At 41.7% G+C, this 20482-nt stretch overlaps 1 protein-coding gene across 3 annotated transcripts in view; it reads left to right on the forward strand.

The window, feature by feature from the left end:
• Positions 1 to 13853, forward strand: part of SAMD13 (sterile alpha motif domain containing 13) — a 45969-nt gene extending 32116 nt beyond the window's left edge. For all 3 annotated transcript variants that reach the window (XM_082612930.1, XM_082612932.1, XM_082612931.1), the window contains one exon: positions 13636 to 13853. In XM_082612930.1, coding sequence (XP_082469056.1) covers positions 13636 to 13779 — 144 coding nt within the window. In that variant the 3' untranslated portion in view covers positions 13780 to 13853. The remainder of the gene's footprint in view (positions 1 to 13635) is intronic.
• The last annotated feature ends 6629 nt before the right edge of the window (positions 13854 to 20482 follow it).

Consider the following 20482-nt stretch of genomic DNA (forward strand, 5'->3'; position numbering starts at 1 on the left):
CTCTGGCACCAGTGACAGTGGGAGGCAAAAGGAAACACAGTTTCCCAAAGCATCTCATTCAGAAGTCCTTCAAGGGAGGAAAGGAGCACCATCTTGCTTCTCCAACTCTGGAGCCTGAGAAATGAATTCCCAGGGGACTGGAATTTTGCAAGCATCGTCTACAAGCTCAAGTTCTTCATTCTTGTGGAAAGGTAATTGGGCGGGGAAAAGAGTCTGCCTTGAATTATTCTCTGGAAGTGATTCAAATCTTCCTCCTGCTTTGAAATTCTCATTGTCTTTCCTCTTCTCATTAAAGGAGGTAGAGGGCAAGGAGGGAACCACTGGCCAGGCTCAGGCTGATATGACAAGCAGCTGCTATGATTTTCATGAGGACTGAGGATCAGGGTCCTCTACTATGTTAACCTACCTCTTCCATTTCATGATTCAGAGGCCTTCAGTGTTTCACCTCCAAGGATCTTCCCGGCAATGAACCTGAAGCAGTCAGCTGTCACTCACCAATCATCCCAGATGGGAAGACTGCAGGCCACCCCCAGGCCAAACACATGTCCCTTTTAGGCACATCTTCTAGGTCACAGCAGCTGAGAAACAATAAGAATGGTCACGTCCTGAAATCTCCTTAGGGGAGGCTTTGCCTTGCCATCTGATGGAAGCATGGCAGGGATGTGAACATCCCCTAAACCACCTTAGAAAAGGGCAGGTTCAGAAAGGGTTGCCAAGGGTAGCATGTCTCAGTTGATGTGAGAGCTTAATTTCTTGGCTGTTATGGATGTAATATTTGTGTCCCCCCAAAATTCACGTTAAAGTTAAAGCCCTAACTCCCAGTGTGATGGTGTTTGGGGCCTTTGGGAGATAGATGAGGTCGTGAGGCTGGAACTCTCATGATGGGATTAGTGCTCTGAAAAGAAGTGACCAGAGAGCTTCTCTTTCCCTCTGTGCCATGTGAGGATATAGCACAAAGGCAGCCATCTGCATGGTAGGAAGAGGGCCCTACCAAGAGCCACATGTTGGCACTGTGATCTTGGACTTCCAGCCTCCAGAATGTGAGTAATAAATTTCTGTTGTTTAAGCTACCTAATACATGGGGTCTTGTTATAGCAGCCTAAGCTGACTAAGACACTAACACTGACGCTGGACGTGTCCACCATCCCATGTGCCAACTTTCAGGAGAGTGTCTGTCTTCTTGGTATGGTCTCACAGTACATTACTGGATATTCTCTTGTTGTAGCAACCAGACTCAGGTGGATTTCTAGCAACGCGTTCCCTTGGAAGATGTCAGGCCATTGAGCGAGGTTTGTCCTAAGTGCAGGAGTGTCCCATGTTCCTGTGGTATGGAGGGGCAGCTGAATTAACTGGGGGATCTTTGTATAACCTCCTTTTCTCTATGCAGGCACACTGACACCTAACAATTATCTCCATTAAGTTTCCCACTAGTGCAATTATCTCCATCAGGTTTTCTTCTGGCCAACCTCTTTTGAGCCTCTGTGTGAGCCACAGGTGCAAACCAAAAGACTTATCAAGAGGGAAGGCCCAGGGACTTCCCTGGTGGCACAGTGGTTAAGAATCTGCCTGCCAATGCAGGGGACATGGGTTCGAGCCCTGGTCCAGGAAGATCCCACATGCTGCAGAACAACTAAGCCCGTGTGCCACAACTACTGAGCCCACGTGCCACAAGTACTGAAGCCCACACACCCAGAGCCCATGCTTCTCAACAAGAGAAGCCACTGCAATGAGAAGTCCATGCACCGCAATGAAGAGTAGCCCCCACTCACCACAACTAGAGAAAGCCTGTGCGCAGCAATGAACACCCAACTCAGCCAAAAATAAATAAATAAATTTATTTTAAAAAAAAAAGAAGGAAGGCCTAGGCCCCTGCCCAGCTCCCTCCCCACCCCTGCACCAATGATTCAGTGTCAACAGTGTGTGTGTCTGGGGTTGTATTCCTGCTCTGGCCATTCTGTCATGGCTAGTGATGACGCTGTCCCTTGGCCCACTGGCCTCATTAATGTGGTGCCCCAGAGGACTCACTGGCCCATAAGAGCAGGAGGCAGTGGGATCCCTTCCTAGAGAAGGCAGTGATTCCAGCATTGTCAGTACTATCTCTCTCTCCCACAGACACCATGGTGGCTATTTTCCCAAGTATCTTCCAGCAGACAGACCTCTTAGGCCGCGGTGAAAGGCATGAGTGAGAATCATGACTCCTGGTTTCATTTCTCCTGATTGACTCATGGTCATTAGATGACCCTGCAGAGTTTGCCTTTCTAGGACTCAGATTTCTATGATGAATGTTGAGTTAAACAAGCAGAATATTGCTCAAGTTCCTGCTTTAAGAGTCAAGTGTTACCTTGAAACTGGCCCTCATGAAGTTAGCTTTCAATGCACAACACAGGGCGCAAAACCCCTTGAGATGCTGTATATACACTGTTGAATTTTCACAACTAGATGATAAAAAATTGGCACTTGCCCAGGGATGATGTGGGTTGCCAGGTTTCCAAGAGTCAAAGATACCTCAGGAATTTTACTCTCCTAAGAGTTTAGTTTTTAAGAAAGAACCTTTTGACTAACTCGTTCAAAAGCATCTCCACCTTCCTCACACAGAACATTTAGGATAAGGTTTATTTTGTTAAACTCTGAAGGTTAACTGAAAAGCCATCTCTATTGACAAGGCTTTTAGTTGCCAGTTAAGTCCATCACAGCAACTTCACCACTCCAACTGGACCCTAACTGCAGGTCGCAAAGACTGTGCCCATTGTAGGGTAATCACTTCATTTCTTCACTATCTGACTCATTCACTCAGAATGTATGTGAATAAGATGGACATGGAAAGGGGCCATTCAGTCAAGGTCACATAATTCATATTGTTCAGATCCTCAAAATCACAAGTGAGTGACATCAGTGCATCTGTTTCTAGAACAATATGAATCACTGAGAATTTTTTTCTCAGAGTATCATGACAAAATAATATGCAACTCATGGTGACAAATTAATTTTACTCCATATCACCTCACTTCCCCTAAACCACATGAATAAGAACAGTATTTTACTCTGAAATGTCCAACTGGTTGTTTAAGCTGTTTGCCTGAAATTCCAAGACTGACATTTCTTTTCAGATGGCTTATTGCTAACTTTTGATACATTTCTGGGGCCACTGACTTAATAACTATAAATAAAATATTTTATTGTTACAAATTGCCAAGTAACACTAACTTCCTCAAATGGAGTAGTAAAGTGGGAAGGCCAATCAGAGCAACCACGAGCATGTGTCCTAAGTTGTGATTGGATGGACTTCAACTGTAGTGATTCTAGGTGGATACTTCTAATTAGACCTGGGACAAATCCAGGTTTGCAGAGGTTGGGGGAGAGAGGGAGATTAAAATCATACAATTCTAAGAGCTCTCCTTTGGAATAAAAGTACAAAATCATGATACAAAATTGCTAAGGCAAAAATTAAGCTTCATTAACTTCATGGTAAATCCAGCTCTGGGACTTCCTTGGTGGAGCAGTGGTTAAGAATCTGCCTGCCAATGCAGGGGACACAGGTTCGAGCCCTGGTCTGGGAAGATCCCACGTGCCATGGAGCAACTAAGCCCGTGCACCACAACTACTGAGCCTGTGCTCTAGAGTCCGTGAGCCACAACTACTGAGCTCACGTGCCACAGCTACAAGTACTGAAGCCTGCGCGCCTAGAGCCCGTGCTCTGCAACAAGAGAAGCCACCTTGACAATGAGAAGCCTGCTCGCCGCAACTAGAGAGAGCCCGCACACAGCAACGAAGACCCAATGCAGCCAAAAATAAATAAATAAACAAACAAATAAATAAATAAATAAATCCAGCTCTGAATTAGACCAGTTAAAATCCCACAAATTGACCATAACTTTTATTACCTTTTCAGCATATTATAATACCAAGTACTGGAAATATATGAGGTGCTTTGACACCTGATATTTCTTAACAGTCGAAGGCTTCTGAAATGCTTAAAATATTTTGTGGCATAATGAACAGGGGAAGTGGCACCTTAGACTCTGCTGATGTGTCCTTTCAGCCCACAAAAATTTAGAAAAGAGTTAAAAAACAAATGGGTAATGCTAGCAATAAGAAAACAGCAAAGAGAATGGAAGCAAAACTGATAAGGAAAGAACCTTTTGAATTTTTTTGATTGAAATAGAATAGATTTCTATAGACCAAACCCCCAAATTGTTGTTTAAATCATTCATTTGAAATGAGAAGTTATAAGACATTATAAGATAGCCAGGTACCTGGTGCTTTTTTGGCTTATTCACTTGTTCAATTGTTTCCATAGCTGTTACAGCTTTTTCTAACACTTATGAAAATAAATATAAAACTATTAAAGTTGGGGCTTCCCTAGTGGCACAGTGGTTAGGAGTCCACCTGCCAATGCAGGGGACATGGGTTCGAGCCCTGGTCCGGGAAGATCCCACATGCGGTGGAGCAACAAAGCCCGTGTGCCACAACTACTGAGCCTGCTCTCTAGAGCCCGCGAGCCACAACTACTGAGCCCGTGTGCCTAGAGGCTGTGCTCTGCAATAAGAGAAGCCACTGCAGTGAGAAGCCTGCGCACCGCAACAAAGAGTAGCCCCCGCTCGCCGCAACTAAAGAAAAGCCCGTGCGCAGCAACAAAGACCCAATGCAGCCAACAATAAAATAAATAAATGAAACTATTAAAGTAAATTAATGATCATTATTACAAGTATTATTTTAATAAGGCCACCTGAAACTATTGTAGGTATGAGAGTTGTTTGAAGGAAGCACGGAAGATTCTGGGCAGAAGGAGGATTAGATACAAAGGCATGGGGGCATGAAAAAACATGATTTATCTTGAGAACTCCCAGTACCTTGGCATAAGAGGTGCGGAGCAGGGAATGCCTAAGGATAAGACTGAAAGATAAACAGGGGTCCGGATAAATATAATCTGTTTGGGTGAGAGGAACTAGGAAACCACTGAAGGATATTGAGTGGGGAGTGCCAGGATGAGATTTGTGTTTCTGAAAGATCAGTCTGGTGACAATGTGGAGTGGCTTGGAAGACAAGGAGACAGAAGGCAGGGAAGCTGATATAATCATTCCATTGGGGATGGGGGATGGAAAGGAAGAGATGGATTAGAAAGTCTGGGGAAGATGGTCAAGAGAATTTAGTGGATCATTGGCAATGGAGGGTGAAGATTTGTCCTGTCTCAGTTCTCTGCCTTAGCCCCAGGACTGAGCTCACTGCTCAGAGTGGGAGAGGGAGGAGGCTTGGGTGACGACTGTTAGATGTCTGGATTTGTTAGTTGCAAAGAAGTGTCATTAACCAGGACTTTAGTGAGAGGTCAGTTTTGTTTTGTTCTGTTTTTAAATTTATTTATTTATTTATTTATTTATTCATTTATTTATTTATTTATTTATTTATTTATTTTTGGCTGTGTTGGGTCTTCATTTCTGTGTGAGGGCTTTCTCTAGTTGTGGCAAGCAGGGGCCACTCTTCATCGTGGTGCATGGGCCTCTCACTATAGTGGCCTCTCTTGTTGCGGAGCACACGCTCCAGACGTGCAGGCTCAGTAGTTGTGGCTCACGGGCCTAGTTGCTCCACGGCATGTGGGATCCTCCCAGACCAGGGATCGAACCCATGTCCTCTGCACTAGCAGGCAGACTCTCAACCACTGCATCACTAAGGAAGCCCCGAGAGGTCAGTTTTAAGACAGATGGACTGAGTACAGTTTGGGGCACGTTCAGTTTGAGGGCATGTAGGCATCTAGTGGATATATCTAGAAGAGAGCTCAGGGGAAGGGCAAGGCCTAGAAAGAGAGACATGAGAGTCATCAGCAGTCATAGGAAGGGGTGAGGAAGAGACAGGCATTTAAAAGGGGAAAAGAAAAAGGCCAAGGACAGCACCCTAGGGAGCACCCAGGTTTCAATTGTTAGGAGAAGAAAGGGAACTGGCAAAAGCATCTGAGAAATACTCAGTGTGAAAAGTTGTCTAGAAACCAATGAGGGGAAGAGTTTCAAAAAAAGTGAAATGATCAACAAGGTCAAATACCTCAAAAAGGTGAAGCCCAATGGGGTCTGCCAATGACAGTGGAGTTTCACTGGAGCTGGGGGTGGACTGGAACGTGGAGGACTGTTTCCTCCAAGTTGAGGAGTGAGTGGGAGGCAAGTGGAGGGAGCACCAGCAGCAGGAGGGTCGTGAAGACATGGGAGCTCTTTTCTAAGAGAGGAGATGCTCAAACTTATTTACATGCAGGAAAGTAGCCAGAAGAATTGGACACGTTAAAATTGAATGAAATTGAGAACAGTTCAGTGAAGCAAAATCCCTGAGGACAAGGAAGTGGATGAGATCAAAAGAGTGTGGAGAGGCAAGGATATGGAGAAATTTGAACCCTCATACATTGCTGGTAGGGATATAAAATGGTGTGGCCGCTATAGAAAACTATTTGGCAGTTCTTCAAAAGGTTAAGCATAAAATTACCATATGACCCAGCAATTCCACACAAAAGAATTGAAAAGAGGGACTCAAACAGATACTTGTACACAAATGTTCATTGTAGCATTATTCACAATAACCAAAAGGTGGAAACAACCCAAGTATCCATGAACAGATGAATGGATAAGTAAAATGTGGTACCTAACATGCAATGGAATATTATTCAGCCATAAGAAGGAATGAAGTTCTGATACAAGCCACAAGATAGATGAACCTTGGAAGTATTATGCTCAGTGAAATAAGCCAGTCAAATATTGTATGATTCCATTTATATGAGATATCTAAAATAGGCAAATTCATAGAGACACAAAGCAGATTAGAGGTTATCAAGGGCTAGTGGAGAGGAGGGAGTTATTGCTTCATGGGGTTTCTGTTTCATGATGGAAGAGTTTAAAAAACAGTGGCAACAATTGTACAACATTGTGAATATCACTAATGCCACTGAATTGTACACTTACAAATAGTTAAAATGGCCTATTTTATGTTATATATTTTTTATTGCAATAAAATGTAATGTCAGGTAATATACATGAAGACTCAATTTGGTCAATATAAAAAAATATATTGGGGATTAGTTCTGAGCAAGACAGGGACATCTTCCTCTGTCCTTCCTGTGCTCTGGGAGCATAGGTAAGGATGTGTGTGGATACAGCTGAGATGGCCCTTGTCCTAAGGGACATTCAGGGAGTTCCTGACAGTTTCTATATTCTTTGCTAACCAAGAGGCAAGCTCCTCTGCTTGGAGTGGACAGGATAGGTAGAAGTTTACTAAGGAACTAGAGGAGAGCAGTGAAGGTTAAGAATGACCTAGGGGAATGGGAGAGAGAGCTGAGCAATGGTAAACACAAGAACTGTTGATATAGTCTCCTGACCCAGCCGAGACTGGTACCCTGCACGTTTAGTGTTCATCTTCTTGGTTTCTTGATTTTTTTCCCCCACTTCATCAGGTATAGGAATCAGAGAAGCTGGATTGATTGCTAAACTGCTCCTGGATGGAGTGTTTATGGCATGGGCACAGTGGAGGGCTACTAGCCTAAGAGGGTGATACGAGAGGGCATGTAAAAGAATGGTTCCAAGGGCCAACCAGTGGGTGCAGATTTGATACAAAAGAGGAGTCTGCAGGGGACTCATTACCCTGGAGAAAGAGGAGTTGAAATGAAAAAGTGGGTATAATGGGAGGGAGGAGTGAGAGATAGACTAGGATATTGGACTTCCAATGTGGCAGAGGTGGGACTCTTCTGGTTGATGACATTATAAGATTAGGTTCTAATGGGGAAGGTGAAGTTGTAGAAATGGTTGGTGTATTAGAGTAGACATCAACTGCTGTCACAAGTGGATGAAAATAGATACAATGGCCTAACTATAGTAGAAGTTTCTTAATATAAATAGTCCAAGGTTGTTGGTGGAGGTGTTCTGCTCCACTGTAATTCAAGGTCCCAGGCTGATGGGAGCTCTGTCATCTTCAGCTGTATGCTTTCAAGATCACTTGGGCACTGACATCCAGTTGGTGTAAGGATAAAGCACAAGAAGGAACACACATGGTCGTTTCATGGGCCAGGCTGGAGAGAGGTGCGCGTCATCCCTTCACATGTTGATTGTTGGCCACAGTGTGGTCACACAGCCACACCGAACTGCAAGGAAGTCTGGGAAATGTGTAGTTGTGTGTCCTGGAAAAAGAGCAGCCTTGCTACACTTGAGCTTTAAAGCCATTCTTTAAAGCATTGGCTGATGCGACACTGCTACTTAGTTCTATCTTTAAGTCCACAGATAAATTTCAAGAAGACTAACTTTAAGATTTCAACTGAAGTGAAGGAGCCTTATCTGACCATACATGGGAAGCCTTCACTTCTAATTCTGTTCCTTCAATCTATTCTTTCTTTCTTATCTAGGCAGAATTCTCTGTAACCTAGTTTCCTCATTTGATGACATGAGTTTCAATCTCTTTCCTTCATCAGAAATGTGTACGTGATTTTTTGGAATAGAGCCCCTTTATCACCCATTTCGTGCCTGCAGCAGATATCCACAGGGAGATACCCATTACATTACTGAAGGCATGAGCCCACATAATGAGCAGAAATGGATTTTGTGTCTGATATAAATGCAAGACCCATGTTGCTTCCGATTGTTACTTTAACAAATGAGGTAAAGACTTCTTTTTGAGCCACACAGATAGTTTCTGTCCTCCAAGATGTATATTATCCACCCCAAATTTTCCACCAATAGGATTACAAGGCAAGCACAGCATCAGCTGATAGTCATTGGCTGATAGTGTTGAGCTCGTAGTCACTCCACCCACAATGAGCTGCAGAGGTCAGGGAAGGGGTGGGGACATTGTAGAGGATACCAGCCCCAAATAGGAATTTCTTCCCCAGAATAGCCTTTGTCCCAAGAATCATGTGATACGATTCAAAAGGTCTTGTTGTAGACTTGAATAGTCCACCATCTTCCTTTCTGAAGTTACCTGGAAATTCTTCAGAAAATAAACTCTGTGTCTTGGTGAGGAAAAGTCCTTTAAAGAAACATGGTGAGTTACTACAAAGTACTGGGGATACCACAAAATGCTTCCTCCTCTGATATTAAGAAGGCTTATCACCAGTTAGCTCTTGGGGTCCACCCATACAAGAACCCAGAAAACCAGGAGGCAGCTAAGGAGAAGTTCAATCAAGTAGCAGAGACCTATGCAGTCTTGTCTGATGCTGAGAAACACAACAACTATGACAAGTCCAGAAGGAATTGCATCAAAAGGGAAAACAGAGGAGATGGCAGAGACAGGACTATTTGAAGGAGGAACTGTGGTTTGAGAGGCCACACTGTGGCTTTCAAAATGTCTTTGAAGATAAAGAGCCCTTCTCAGGAGACTGTTTTCCCAGTGGCCGTGTGGGTAGGGCCAGGAGGTTCCACTTCTCCTTCTTTTATGTGACCCCCATACTGGACACAGGATTTTCCACTTTTGTATCCCTGGGCTCTGGACAAAATTCCCCTTCCTCTGTGACATTTGTACCTTTTATAAGCAGTGGAATGGGAAACTTCAAACTGGTCACCACTTGTATCCAGATAGTGAATGGCAAGGAGGTTGTTATAAAGAAAGTTCTAGAATATGTGAGGCAGAAGACTGAAGTGGGAAAAGAACGCCTGTTTCATCAGATTCCTCCATGCCACTGGTAAGGAGTTGCTGCCGTCTTCTTCCATGGGGAGACTTTGCTGTGAGGCTGGTGAGTCTGATGCTTATCAAAGACAGAATTGGAATCTGAGAGTGTGTTGAACTGGAATGGACAGGGGTCAGCTTAATACAAATTTCTCATTTCACAGAAGGAGGGAATAATGGGCCAGATGCTCCATAGGAACTAGGAAGCAGCAGAGTTTGGCTTCCAGCCCAAGTCTTCTGATTCTAAATTGAGCCTTCTTTTCTCCTGTACTCTATCTGGGACAGTAGAGACCACCACAGATATGGCCTTCTGAGACATTTGCAGGGCCCTACCATTATAAATCCCACTGACTCCTCTTCCTGACTTCTCTTTCCTGACCTACCTTGTTATTATCCATTGCCTCTTTCTTGATGGCCCTTTTTCTCTTCCTAGCCTCTTTCTCTTTGCTTCTTCTCTCCCCACCTCTTCTTTCTCCCCATTTCCAATAGACCATATCATAATTAAGCTTAACTGAAAGAGTCACCTATGTATAAAGTTGTCAGAGAAAGAGTGAAAAGTAAATGGGTTAAGATTTTTTAAATATACTTTTAAAAATAGCTAGGATTTATCGACTGCTCAGTAGAATTAAGGAATTCTACTTCATGTGTTATCTCAGTGATCTTTTCAGCAGTGAGATACAGTAACTACTTCCCCCCCACCCCCATATAGATAAGGAAATGAGGTTTAGAGAGATTAAGTAACTTGCCCCAGGCCCCGCCTAATAAGCAATAAGATAGTGTCTTACTCTGAAACACATGTTTATCTACTGAGCTATGACATCTATGGATTCTACTCATTTATTTTTAGATCTAGGGTCTTGGCGTCATTGGAAATTTACACCTGTCATCTCTAAACCTTACTTCCATGCATGAGTACTTGTGGGAACTTAAGTATGCAAGCATTTTGAGTATTATTGCCCAGCAGGCACTTGGTTATTCTAACATGAAGACAGAAGACAGAAGCAATGTAAAAAGTTTCACTGAAACTAACAAATAATTATCCCTTAACACAGAAATGTAAACAAAATCCTAAGATGTGAATTATATTTTTGTTTTGAATTTTGGATTGTTAATGCAAAATCATGGAACTTTTTTGTTTGTTTGTTTAACTGGATCTGTTCACACTCCAACTCCTTCATTTATACACAAACCAGGCTCCAGAGGAGTGGTTCCTTGTGGAAAGTTACTGATGGAGTCTGCATTAGAACCTCTGTCTCCCGATTTCCAATCTCACGTGCATCCTAGTATACCATGCTGACTGGCAAAAGTTGGATTTCATTTGCCTTGCAAGCTTTTCTAGAAATTACATAACAAATGATTAGCTTTCTTAATCAAGGAACTTTCCTATGTTTGTGATTTTTATGAGACACATTTTTATGTAGTCTTTGAACTTTTTTAATCTCAGTGAATTTTCTGAACTTGAACAAGAATATTCCTGCATCCCTCTGGCAAAGGGTAGCTTTCAGGCAGGGGACATACTTCCAGAAAAGAAACAGAAGATGGATTTGGAATTGGAACACATCCCAGTTCTTTCAAAGCCTACACATTTCCACTTAGTAGTCATTGAGAACGTCCTATATGTCAGACGCGGTGCTAGGTGCCTGATATGAATTAATCATTTTTAACCTCCAAAATTCTTCAGGGGGTTATTTCCATTTTACAAGTTTGGAAACTGAGGCTCAGGGAAGTTAAGTCCCTTACCCAGAGCCACACAATAAGTTGTGGAGACAGTGTTCAGACTGCAGTTTGTTTGACCTGGAAGCTCCCATTTCCATTATGCCATCTCCACTCCCATTCATCTGAGCTGCCATAGTCATGGTTTAAGAGGAAAGTTTTGTTGTATATATGAATTATATTCATTTCAAAATTTTTTAAATGAGGAATTCCAGATGGAGCTTTCTTTTACCAACCCTCATCTGAGGTGAACGGCAGTGTAGCTACCAAACAAAGGAAAATCAAATTGGAGCATGAAACATGATTTTCCAGTTTGTCTTAAATAAAATCCAAATTTCAGCATTTTTCACAGACGTACTTGGCTTTTGACAGAAATGCTGAGTTGTAGAAGGACTTTTTGCCAGCAAAGATGTAAAAAAAATTCATTTGCAGTTAGTCAAGGAAGTTTTCTTGTATAGAAATGAAAGCAGTGGCATCTCCTCCTGGTCCCCGTTTAAAATATGTGGTAAATTAAATATGAGCAAACAACAGCAAAGGAAAGATGGAGAGCAGGAAGGGCTTTGCTGTTCTTTGAAGCAGCCCGAGTGAATCACTATTCATCTCAGTGTGTAAGATAGAGCATGAGCTTTGATGTAACCTGCGATTCAGATTCCTGTGACCTCACAATGCCTTCAGAGCTGCTGCAGTGGTTTCCAGGTGTCAGGGCTCCTCTCCAACTCTCATACTTGCAGGTTTTACTGATGGACAGTCTTTGGGGTTACTAGCTGCCTAAATAGAAAAAGATACTTTAGGATTAAAAAGTCAATTCCTTTGTCCTTAAATAATTGTAAAATGAGGGCTTCAGTCTGTCCAGGAATACTGACATGTGATTGTGTAACACAAAGCTCAGGGAGCACTTGCAAGGGTGGTATCTCATGAAATTCTGTCAAAACCCAATATCCTATATTATCAACTGAAGAGACAGAGGAGGAAGGGACTTGCCTAAGGTCACAAAGTGGATGTTTCTTCAGCCCCTAGCCCGGTGCTGTATCTCCCACATACTCAGACATTCAGTGCACATCTTCCTCACAGCCTGGCAAAATACATGAGAGACTTTGGAGGAATGGCCCTCTTGGGGACAGTGTAGGAGGGAGTCACAGTTTTATGTAGCTGCAGTTGCACACAGTGCCTCCTTGTCTGTCCATCAGTGGGGTAGGTGGGTAAAATCATGAACAGCTGTGTCGAGGCTTACTGAGCATGCGCAGCTGGTCCATCTCTTGAACCCAGGTTTCCTAAGAACCAGCTCAGATTCTCCCCACAACAAACAATAACAAAAAATGGTGGTATTCAGCACTCTTCTCAGTGCATCCTTTCCAAAGGTTTTCAGACTGTAGACTTTCTATTTTTGGGGTCCTTATCTCTTTCACAAGAAGCCCATTTTTATTTCATTCCAAAGTTTTGTAGTCTCCAGGGTACCTGGAGTGAAGCCTACCTGGTTGGGTACTTGAGAGGAGTGGGGAGTGGACTGCAAGGAGAATAGGGGAGGGAATTTGTGGTGGGCACAGCTCTGCCCCTCGCTACCTTCTTTGGAATCTTGAGGCTCCACCGAGAGGAAGTGGGGTAGCATGAGACTTGATATTCAGGTTGAGGCAGGATGGTTCTCCTTTTAAAGGAGAGAAAAGAAGTTCACAGAGAGTAAGTCATTTTTCCGGTGCCCATTGTTACAATTGAAAAGGTTTCAGAAAACCCAAGGCTCTGGTCCCCATTGGTCCATCTAGACAACACATATTTACTTCTAAGTGTCAAGAGAAACAGAAGTGAGTTATGAAAAGAACATCGGCTTTGGCTGTAGGCAGATGGGAGTTCAAATTCTGTGCCACCCTTTCCTAACTTCTTGGGCAGGCTAACTTCTTGCCTTGATCCTTGGTTTACCTATAAAATTAAGATGGCAATCCCTGCCTGTCCTAATTTATAGGGTTTGTTTTGGAATTAGACAAAAATTCTGCATAAACTTCAACAGATTTTACAAGTGGAAAGTGTCATTATTCCTTTCAGAAGCAGCATCTTTGATCCTTCAGGGTACATACTCCAAGCTTGCTGTCAGTTTCTTACAATGTGACATTTGTGATGTGATCTTGAAAATAAGATCAGCTATAGATTATATTTAACTCCAAAATAAATGTAAAAGGTGGAAGATAAAAGTAGAAGATTCCATTTTTGGCACTATTAAAAAAATAATGTTTTTAGTGTGGAGAAAAGCAATATGACTTCTTCCTTTGACCTTTCTTCATTATCCTTGAGCCTTACCCTCTGCTTCCATTATAGGAAATTGATGGAAAATCCCTGCTACTGATGACAAGAAATGATGTGTTGACAGGACTTCAGTTAAAATTGGGGCCTGCTCTGAAAATCTATGAGTATCATGTAAAACCTCTGCAGACAAAGCATTTAAAGAACAACTCTTCATAGTATAGTCAAATTGGGGTCTTGAACCTCAAAAAATACATAATGACATAATTTAGTTTCATGTGATGAAACTTTGTAAACAGAATACATACATGTGTATATGTAAAGAATTTCAATCAAATGAAACGTTATCCTATTGGATAGACTAGGCAATCCATCGGCTGACCTGAACTCAGCCAGGAGGAGCGAGGACATGTGGACAGGATGGTTTACCTTGTGGAGTTTGTCAAATAGAATGATCTTTGATGAGACTAGACAGCCCTCCCCACAAAGAGGATTTTCTTCATAGTTTGTTTTCCCAAATTCCTGAAAAAAGAATCGAATGGTATGAGCATCTTTCAGTTACAGATGTGGGAAGATCAAAAGCAAGAACTTGGGGAGAGGGAGAAAGAGAAAGGGATTGTGCCTCCCTTGAATTCCTCTGCTCCTTAGAGCTTGTGTTATTTGGATGGAATTGCCGACACCCTTTTTTGTAGAGGGTCCTCCACTTGACCTTATTAAGGTTTCACTGGGATATGCTGCACTGTTTGAAACGGACATGCATCATGGCCCCTTCAGGAGCAGACTGTAGCTCTGAAAAGAGAAACTCTGTTGTATTTTGGGGACATCCATCCATCTTCAGCTAGCTTTCATGGGAGTAATGGTATTTTCTGCATAGATCTGCTTTAAAATTGGTTCTTTGTTTCTGAAGAAAGCATTTTTTTTCACTTTATGGTTTGTATTTATAATAATTTGTTTCTGAAGAAAATTGCCAAGAGTTATAGATTGAAAAGCCTTGTTACTAGTACAGAATATTTTTATATATATATTCCTTCATGATGGTGTAATATTTTTTTAATTGCTCTGATGCTTTGTTTGATTTCCAATTTGAGTACTTGTTTTTAAGAACTTGAAAAAGTGGGCTTGCTACATCTCTGTTCAAAGAGACATTTGTTCAATCTCTGTGTGTCAATGCCTTGTTGAATTGGTGCTTTGTGGTCACAATAAAGCATTGCTTCAGTTTATTCCCAGTGTATTTATTTTTGATCTTTTCAGTTTGGTTGCCTCTTTGGTTGGGCTTAAGGATTAAGGTAACTCCCTGAAACCATGGAGAGAAAGTTAAGCCTTCTTTAAAAAATAAATGTTAGATATCGAAAACATATAGATCTATATGTAGATTTATCTTCTTTATGGACTGAATTGTCTATTAGGCCTTATTCCTTACCCTGATCCAACAACCAAGTTTAGGTGTCATTTTAGCCAAAGTTTTGTGGGGGTTTTTTTGCTGTAGGCCAGTGGGGGAAGGGATGTTGTGGGGTTTTTTTGAAATTCTGATGAAAGCTTTGGACCCTCCTTCCAGATGAAAGCTCATATTCCCACACACAAAACTTTGCAGAGTTGATGGACTCCCCAGAGTTCCCTCTTTCCCCTCCTCAAGTCAATAGTCCTTATTTTAGAGAGTGTTATAATTCAGTCCCCTGTGGAGATATTTTCTCTAAAGGAAAGAAAGTCTAAAAAGATGAGAGTGAAAAGAAACAGAGGAAATGGTATAGTGAATGGGGTTCAGAAATGTATCCCAAATTAATTCACATTTTTCCCCAACTAGGGATTGATCCCGGTGAAAGTGAAAGTGAAAGTGCAGCATGCTAACCACTGGACTGCCAGGGAATTCCCTGAAACTTAAGTAATGCTTTGTTTTGCATAAGTGGGAGAAGGATTTACAAAAGAGACATTCTCCATCCCCAACTTTTCACAGACTACAAAACACATAAGACCAAAAGGCAGAATATAGTAAAGTACTGTGAGGTGTGATAGTGGCAAAACAGGAGGACTACACCTGCTGGAGACCTGGGTTGGAAAGAAGGGACAGAAGATCAGACAGAAAGAAGATGGAAGGAAGAACTTAATCTCTCTGAAGGAGTTTCCCACAAGTGAAATAGTGATGATGTTTGAGCCCTCTCTACTTCAAAAGGATAGCATGAGGAATGTCCGAGCCCTGCTTCTGTGCATCTACCTGATTCCTTCTGTATTAGTTTGGAAAAGATTTGGCTGTGAATGATAAAAAAAAAGTTGCCTCCCTCGCTACCATGCCAGGTAATGTAAACAAAACAGAAGCTTGCTTTTCTTTATGTAAATGTCCAGATAGAGGGGCTAAGGATGGTGAGGCCCTCCATGATGTTAGGGAAATAAGTTCCTCCTATCTTTTTGCTCCATCATGCAGCTATTCATTCCCAGAATCATTTCACAGCCCAAGATGGCTGCTTCAGCTCTCACCATCACCACTTGAATTCCAACTAGTGGGGAGAAAAAAAGAGAAAAGGAACATACCTCCTTCCTTTAAGAACACTTCCAAGAAATTGTAGTAAGAAGTAGCATTACCTCCTCTTATATTTTGCTATCCAAAATTCAGTCACATTCCCATACCTAAGCTGCAAGGGAGGCTTGTTTCTTAGAGTGGATGGGCCCAGCTAAAATTCAAAAGTCCCATTATTCTGTAGACAAAGGAAAAGGGGTATTAGAGGACAATTTCCTGTTACCACTGTCAGCCGGCTGTTGAACACTTGGAGAAAATGACACTGAAAGTGTGTATTTTTCTCTATGTATCTTCTCTATGTATTGTATTTTTCTCTAGATTTGAACTTGGGCTCACATTCCCTCAGTCTCTGGATATTTTTTATCACAGTCACCTTTCACAGCTGTTGGAAGCCTTGTTCACTACCCCCAACCTAACTCAACTAATCTTTAGACCTGGACTACTGTAAAAATGCTTGTCAGAAAAAAAAAAAAAAAAAAAAAAAAAAGGAGAGGAAAATATCTTAATTGAAAAGCAAACTGAAAAAAAATCAAATCATTCCTCAGTCTCTGTTGACAGCTTTCAGGCAAAATTAGCAAATTAAAGATAGTCTGCCTTTCTTATACCCAGAATAAAGGCCTATGACAGGCAGGCCTGAGTGCCTTGGCAATATCTGAAGGTGCTTTCCTCCCTCCCTCCTTCCCCCACCCCATCCAGGGAAAAGCAGTGTGATCAAAATAGGCCATAGAGAGAGGCTGGAAGTACTTGAAATTCAGCAGGTAGGCAGCCTTTGTCTCCAGACAGCTGTAAAACCAGAGATGTCTGATTTCTTTTCAGATCACACTGGATTTCTATTAATGTGATCTGGGTCTGCAACAAACAGCAAAAACGCATGCTACATAAGGAAGCAATTCATGAGTATAAGTGGGAATGAGCTTGCCTTGATGGCATTTTATGTGAGAACTGTTTAATGATGAATTTGATTATTCTCAACCAGAGGGGCAGACAGGATATCAGAATCACGAGGGATTTTAAAAAGTAATTGCCACTCCACCTCCCCTCCCTACATTTGAACCTCAGATCCAGACTCTACAAAGGACATTTAATGAATTGATTTATAGGCAAGGTCACAAACTGGTTGCTTTTCAGTAGAATCTAAGCTGACGTGTTTTCCTTTGGCCAGTGCAATATGTGTATGTTTTTACAACTACATCTGTGTTCTTCTAGGTGAGGCCAAAAGCTCCAATTTATTACAGTCTCTTTACTTCCCTAATATCTTGCAACCAGAAGCTGCGCCCTTTTACACTAACTGGACTCTGATCTAAAACAAAGAACACACACAAAGAGCCTCCTTAAAGTAAGTTAATTCAGGAACTAGAAATTGCATGTAGATTTAGCTGAAAAGAAAACATGCTGGCATATTGCATTGGAATGTGCAGCAGGCATAAGCATCATTTTTTGATACCTAGTGGACAGGATGACAATGAAAAAGAGATCAGTTGGTAGCAGTCTCTTCATTTTGTCCTTGACAAATATCCTATGTGAGCAGGAATTTGTCCCTCTGAGCTTAGCATACACTGTCAGAGGCACACAATGTCCTTCTATTGCATTAGTGAAATATATCTTTGAAGGAATTTAATTTGAAAAAGTCTAATGACCTAGAGTTGCCCAACCACTCCCATATTTAGAAGCCGAATGCAAAAAGTACTTGCTGATGGTGATCCATCTGTTTTTGACGGTCATTACAAATGGGATCTGCAGGGGTCAGGTCTGGGCACAGAGCCATTAAGTGTTTTCTGTAATGATTTGCAAGATGAAGTTAAATATTCAAATACCTGACTGCTATAGGACTGATATGCCTCTTAGAAAAAAACTTGTTAATTCTGCTTCTAAACCAGGAACAGAATCTACAGGAAGGAGAGAGCATGCAATGGGTGCATTAATGAGCAGCTTGTTAGCTTCATGCTGTAGCTCTGTAGGCAATTAAGTATTTTGTGTACCATTTCTGGCCAGTACTGGCAGTTCTATACAGAGAGAAAGAGATTGAAATGATCACATCCAGGCTCATTTGGTGACTGTGGCTGCTGTGTCTTTGTGAACCTCAAGAAAATAGTGTCTAGTCTAACACAGGGGCAGAATAATGGAGGACCCTGTGAGTAAAGCAAGAGTAGTTTTTGGCTACCCACAATAGGTAGCTAGGTTGATGTCTCTTTACCTTAGTTGGACCTGGTGTTCCTGTTTACAGTTGTCTTTAGGGAGAAATCACAAAAGCTGGGGATGCCAGGCAATCTCCAAATAAAAAATATGTCCTTCTTCCACAGAATAAGTAAAGTGGATTATACTCTATTTTTATATACTGGGAAATAGACAATTTGAAAATAAGACTATAAAATTTATCAGAATATAAATGTATTTTGAGGAAAACTCAGTAAAACTCTTCAAGCAACCAGCAGTTCCTGCCTTTAAGAATGAATGTTTGGGGCTTCAGAATGTTTGGTGGTGCAGTGGTTGAGAATCCGCCTGCCAATGCAGGGGACACGGGTTCAACCCCTGGTCTGGGAAGATCGCACATGCCGCGGAGCAACTAAGCCCCGTGCACTACAACTACTGAGCCTGTGCTCTAGAGCCCGCTAGCCATAACTACTGAGCCTGCGTGCCTAGAGCCCGTGCTCTGCAACAAGAGAAGCCACCGCAATAAGAAGCCTGCACACTGCAACGAAGAGTAGCCCGCACTCCCAGCAACTAGAGAAACCCCGCACGCAGCAATGAAGACCCAACACAGCCAAAAGTAAATAAATAAAATAAATAAATTTATAAACAAATAAAATGAATGTTTGGGCCAGTATCCTCTCTGCTGTGCCAGAACCCAGTGACACCAGTTGAAAAGCACTGTGGTACAATGGTGGAAGCACTGGGGCTGCTCCAGAGAGTTCTGAGCGTGAATCCAGCCCCATCATTGACTTGACATGGGAACTTGGGTAAGTTGTACGGCTCCTCTTAGCCTCAGGTACCTCACCTATTCTCTAGTGCAGATACAGAGAGCAAAGCAGCACTAGCCTGGCACTGTCCAATAAAAATATAAACATGAGCCACATATGCAATTTAAATTTTTCTAGTAGTCACATTTTAAAAAGTGAAAGGAAACAGGAGAATATATTTAACCCAGTATATCCAAAATATTACCATTTTCCATATGTAATCAATATAAAAATTATTAATGATGTACTCTACAATTGTTTCTTCAGGTCTTCAAAATCCACTGTGTATTTTATTCTTACAGTACATCTCAGGACAGACAGCTCCAGTGTATCAGTTAGGATTAGTTTCAGTTGACAACCCAAATAACAGTGACTTAGACAAGACAGAATTTCTCTACAGTATATATGAGGTCTCAAGGTAAGCAGATAAGAGTTGGTATGGCTACTTCATAATCGTTTGGTCCCAGTCTTCTAGAATTTTGCTCTACCATCCTCAACACATAGCTTCCTATGTGGTCCATGATGGTTGCTTAAGCTTCAGTATCACAATTGTATTCTAGCCAAGAAGGAGGTGGAGGAGAGAAAGATACCTGTTATGAGAAGTTGCATACAGCATTTCCACTTGCATCTCTTTAACCAGAACTTAGTCATTTGGCTATACCTAGCTGCCAGGAAGGCTGGGAAATCTAGTCTTTCTTTCAGGCAGCCAAGTATTCAGCTAAACAAGGACAGGAGGATGGATACTGGGGGGAAGCTAGCAATCCTTCCATAGTACCAATCTCATAAGGTTGATGGAGGATTTATTGAGAGGACATTGCACAGTCATTAGTATTACATGACGGGTGCTTTAAAGTGAGGTTTTATTACTATGATCTCACTCCATTTTAAACCCAGCCTAGTCCCGGAATTAACAAACACATGCTAAACTCCAATACTGTTCATCTGGTGCACCCTAATACTACTGAAATATAAAATAATTACTTTCTTAGGTCCTTGGATATTGGGTGGTTCTTGATGCTTTATCTTCATAAAGGCACATAAAAGGAAAAAACTTGCATAATTTAAGGTCCATGAAAAATTGTTATGCTGAGTTAAGGGAAATGTGCTCAGCAAAATGTATATAAGCTTTTATTGGTCCCCAAAGACGTAGAGAAGTTAGTTTGAGGCATTTGGTGCATTCTAAATACATCCTCTTCCTAATCCAAAATGAACATTCAATGACATTCAAAATGGTTTTGTGAGACAAAGGAAAGGGAGACCTCTGATACCTTTGTGATTTTAATGAAGACGTGTGGGTCAATAATAAACAGCAAAAAAAATTTTTTAATAAAATTTTTAAAAATCTCAGTAGATCTGCATTAATTTGAGCCAATTAGGTTGACATCAGTTTGTCTAATTGCCTATTTGGGCTGATTTTATAATGAATTTTTAATGCTAACGTGACTTCTCCCAGCCA

Source organism: Mesoplodon mirus (genome assembly GCF_964341445.2).
Source record: "Mesoplodon mirus genome assembly, chromosome: 3".
NCBI classification, from domain to species: Eukaryota; Metazoa; Chordata; class Mammalia; order Artiodactyla; family Ziphiidae; genus Mesoplodon; species Mesoplodon mirus.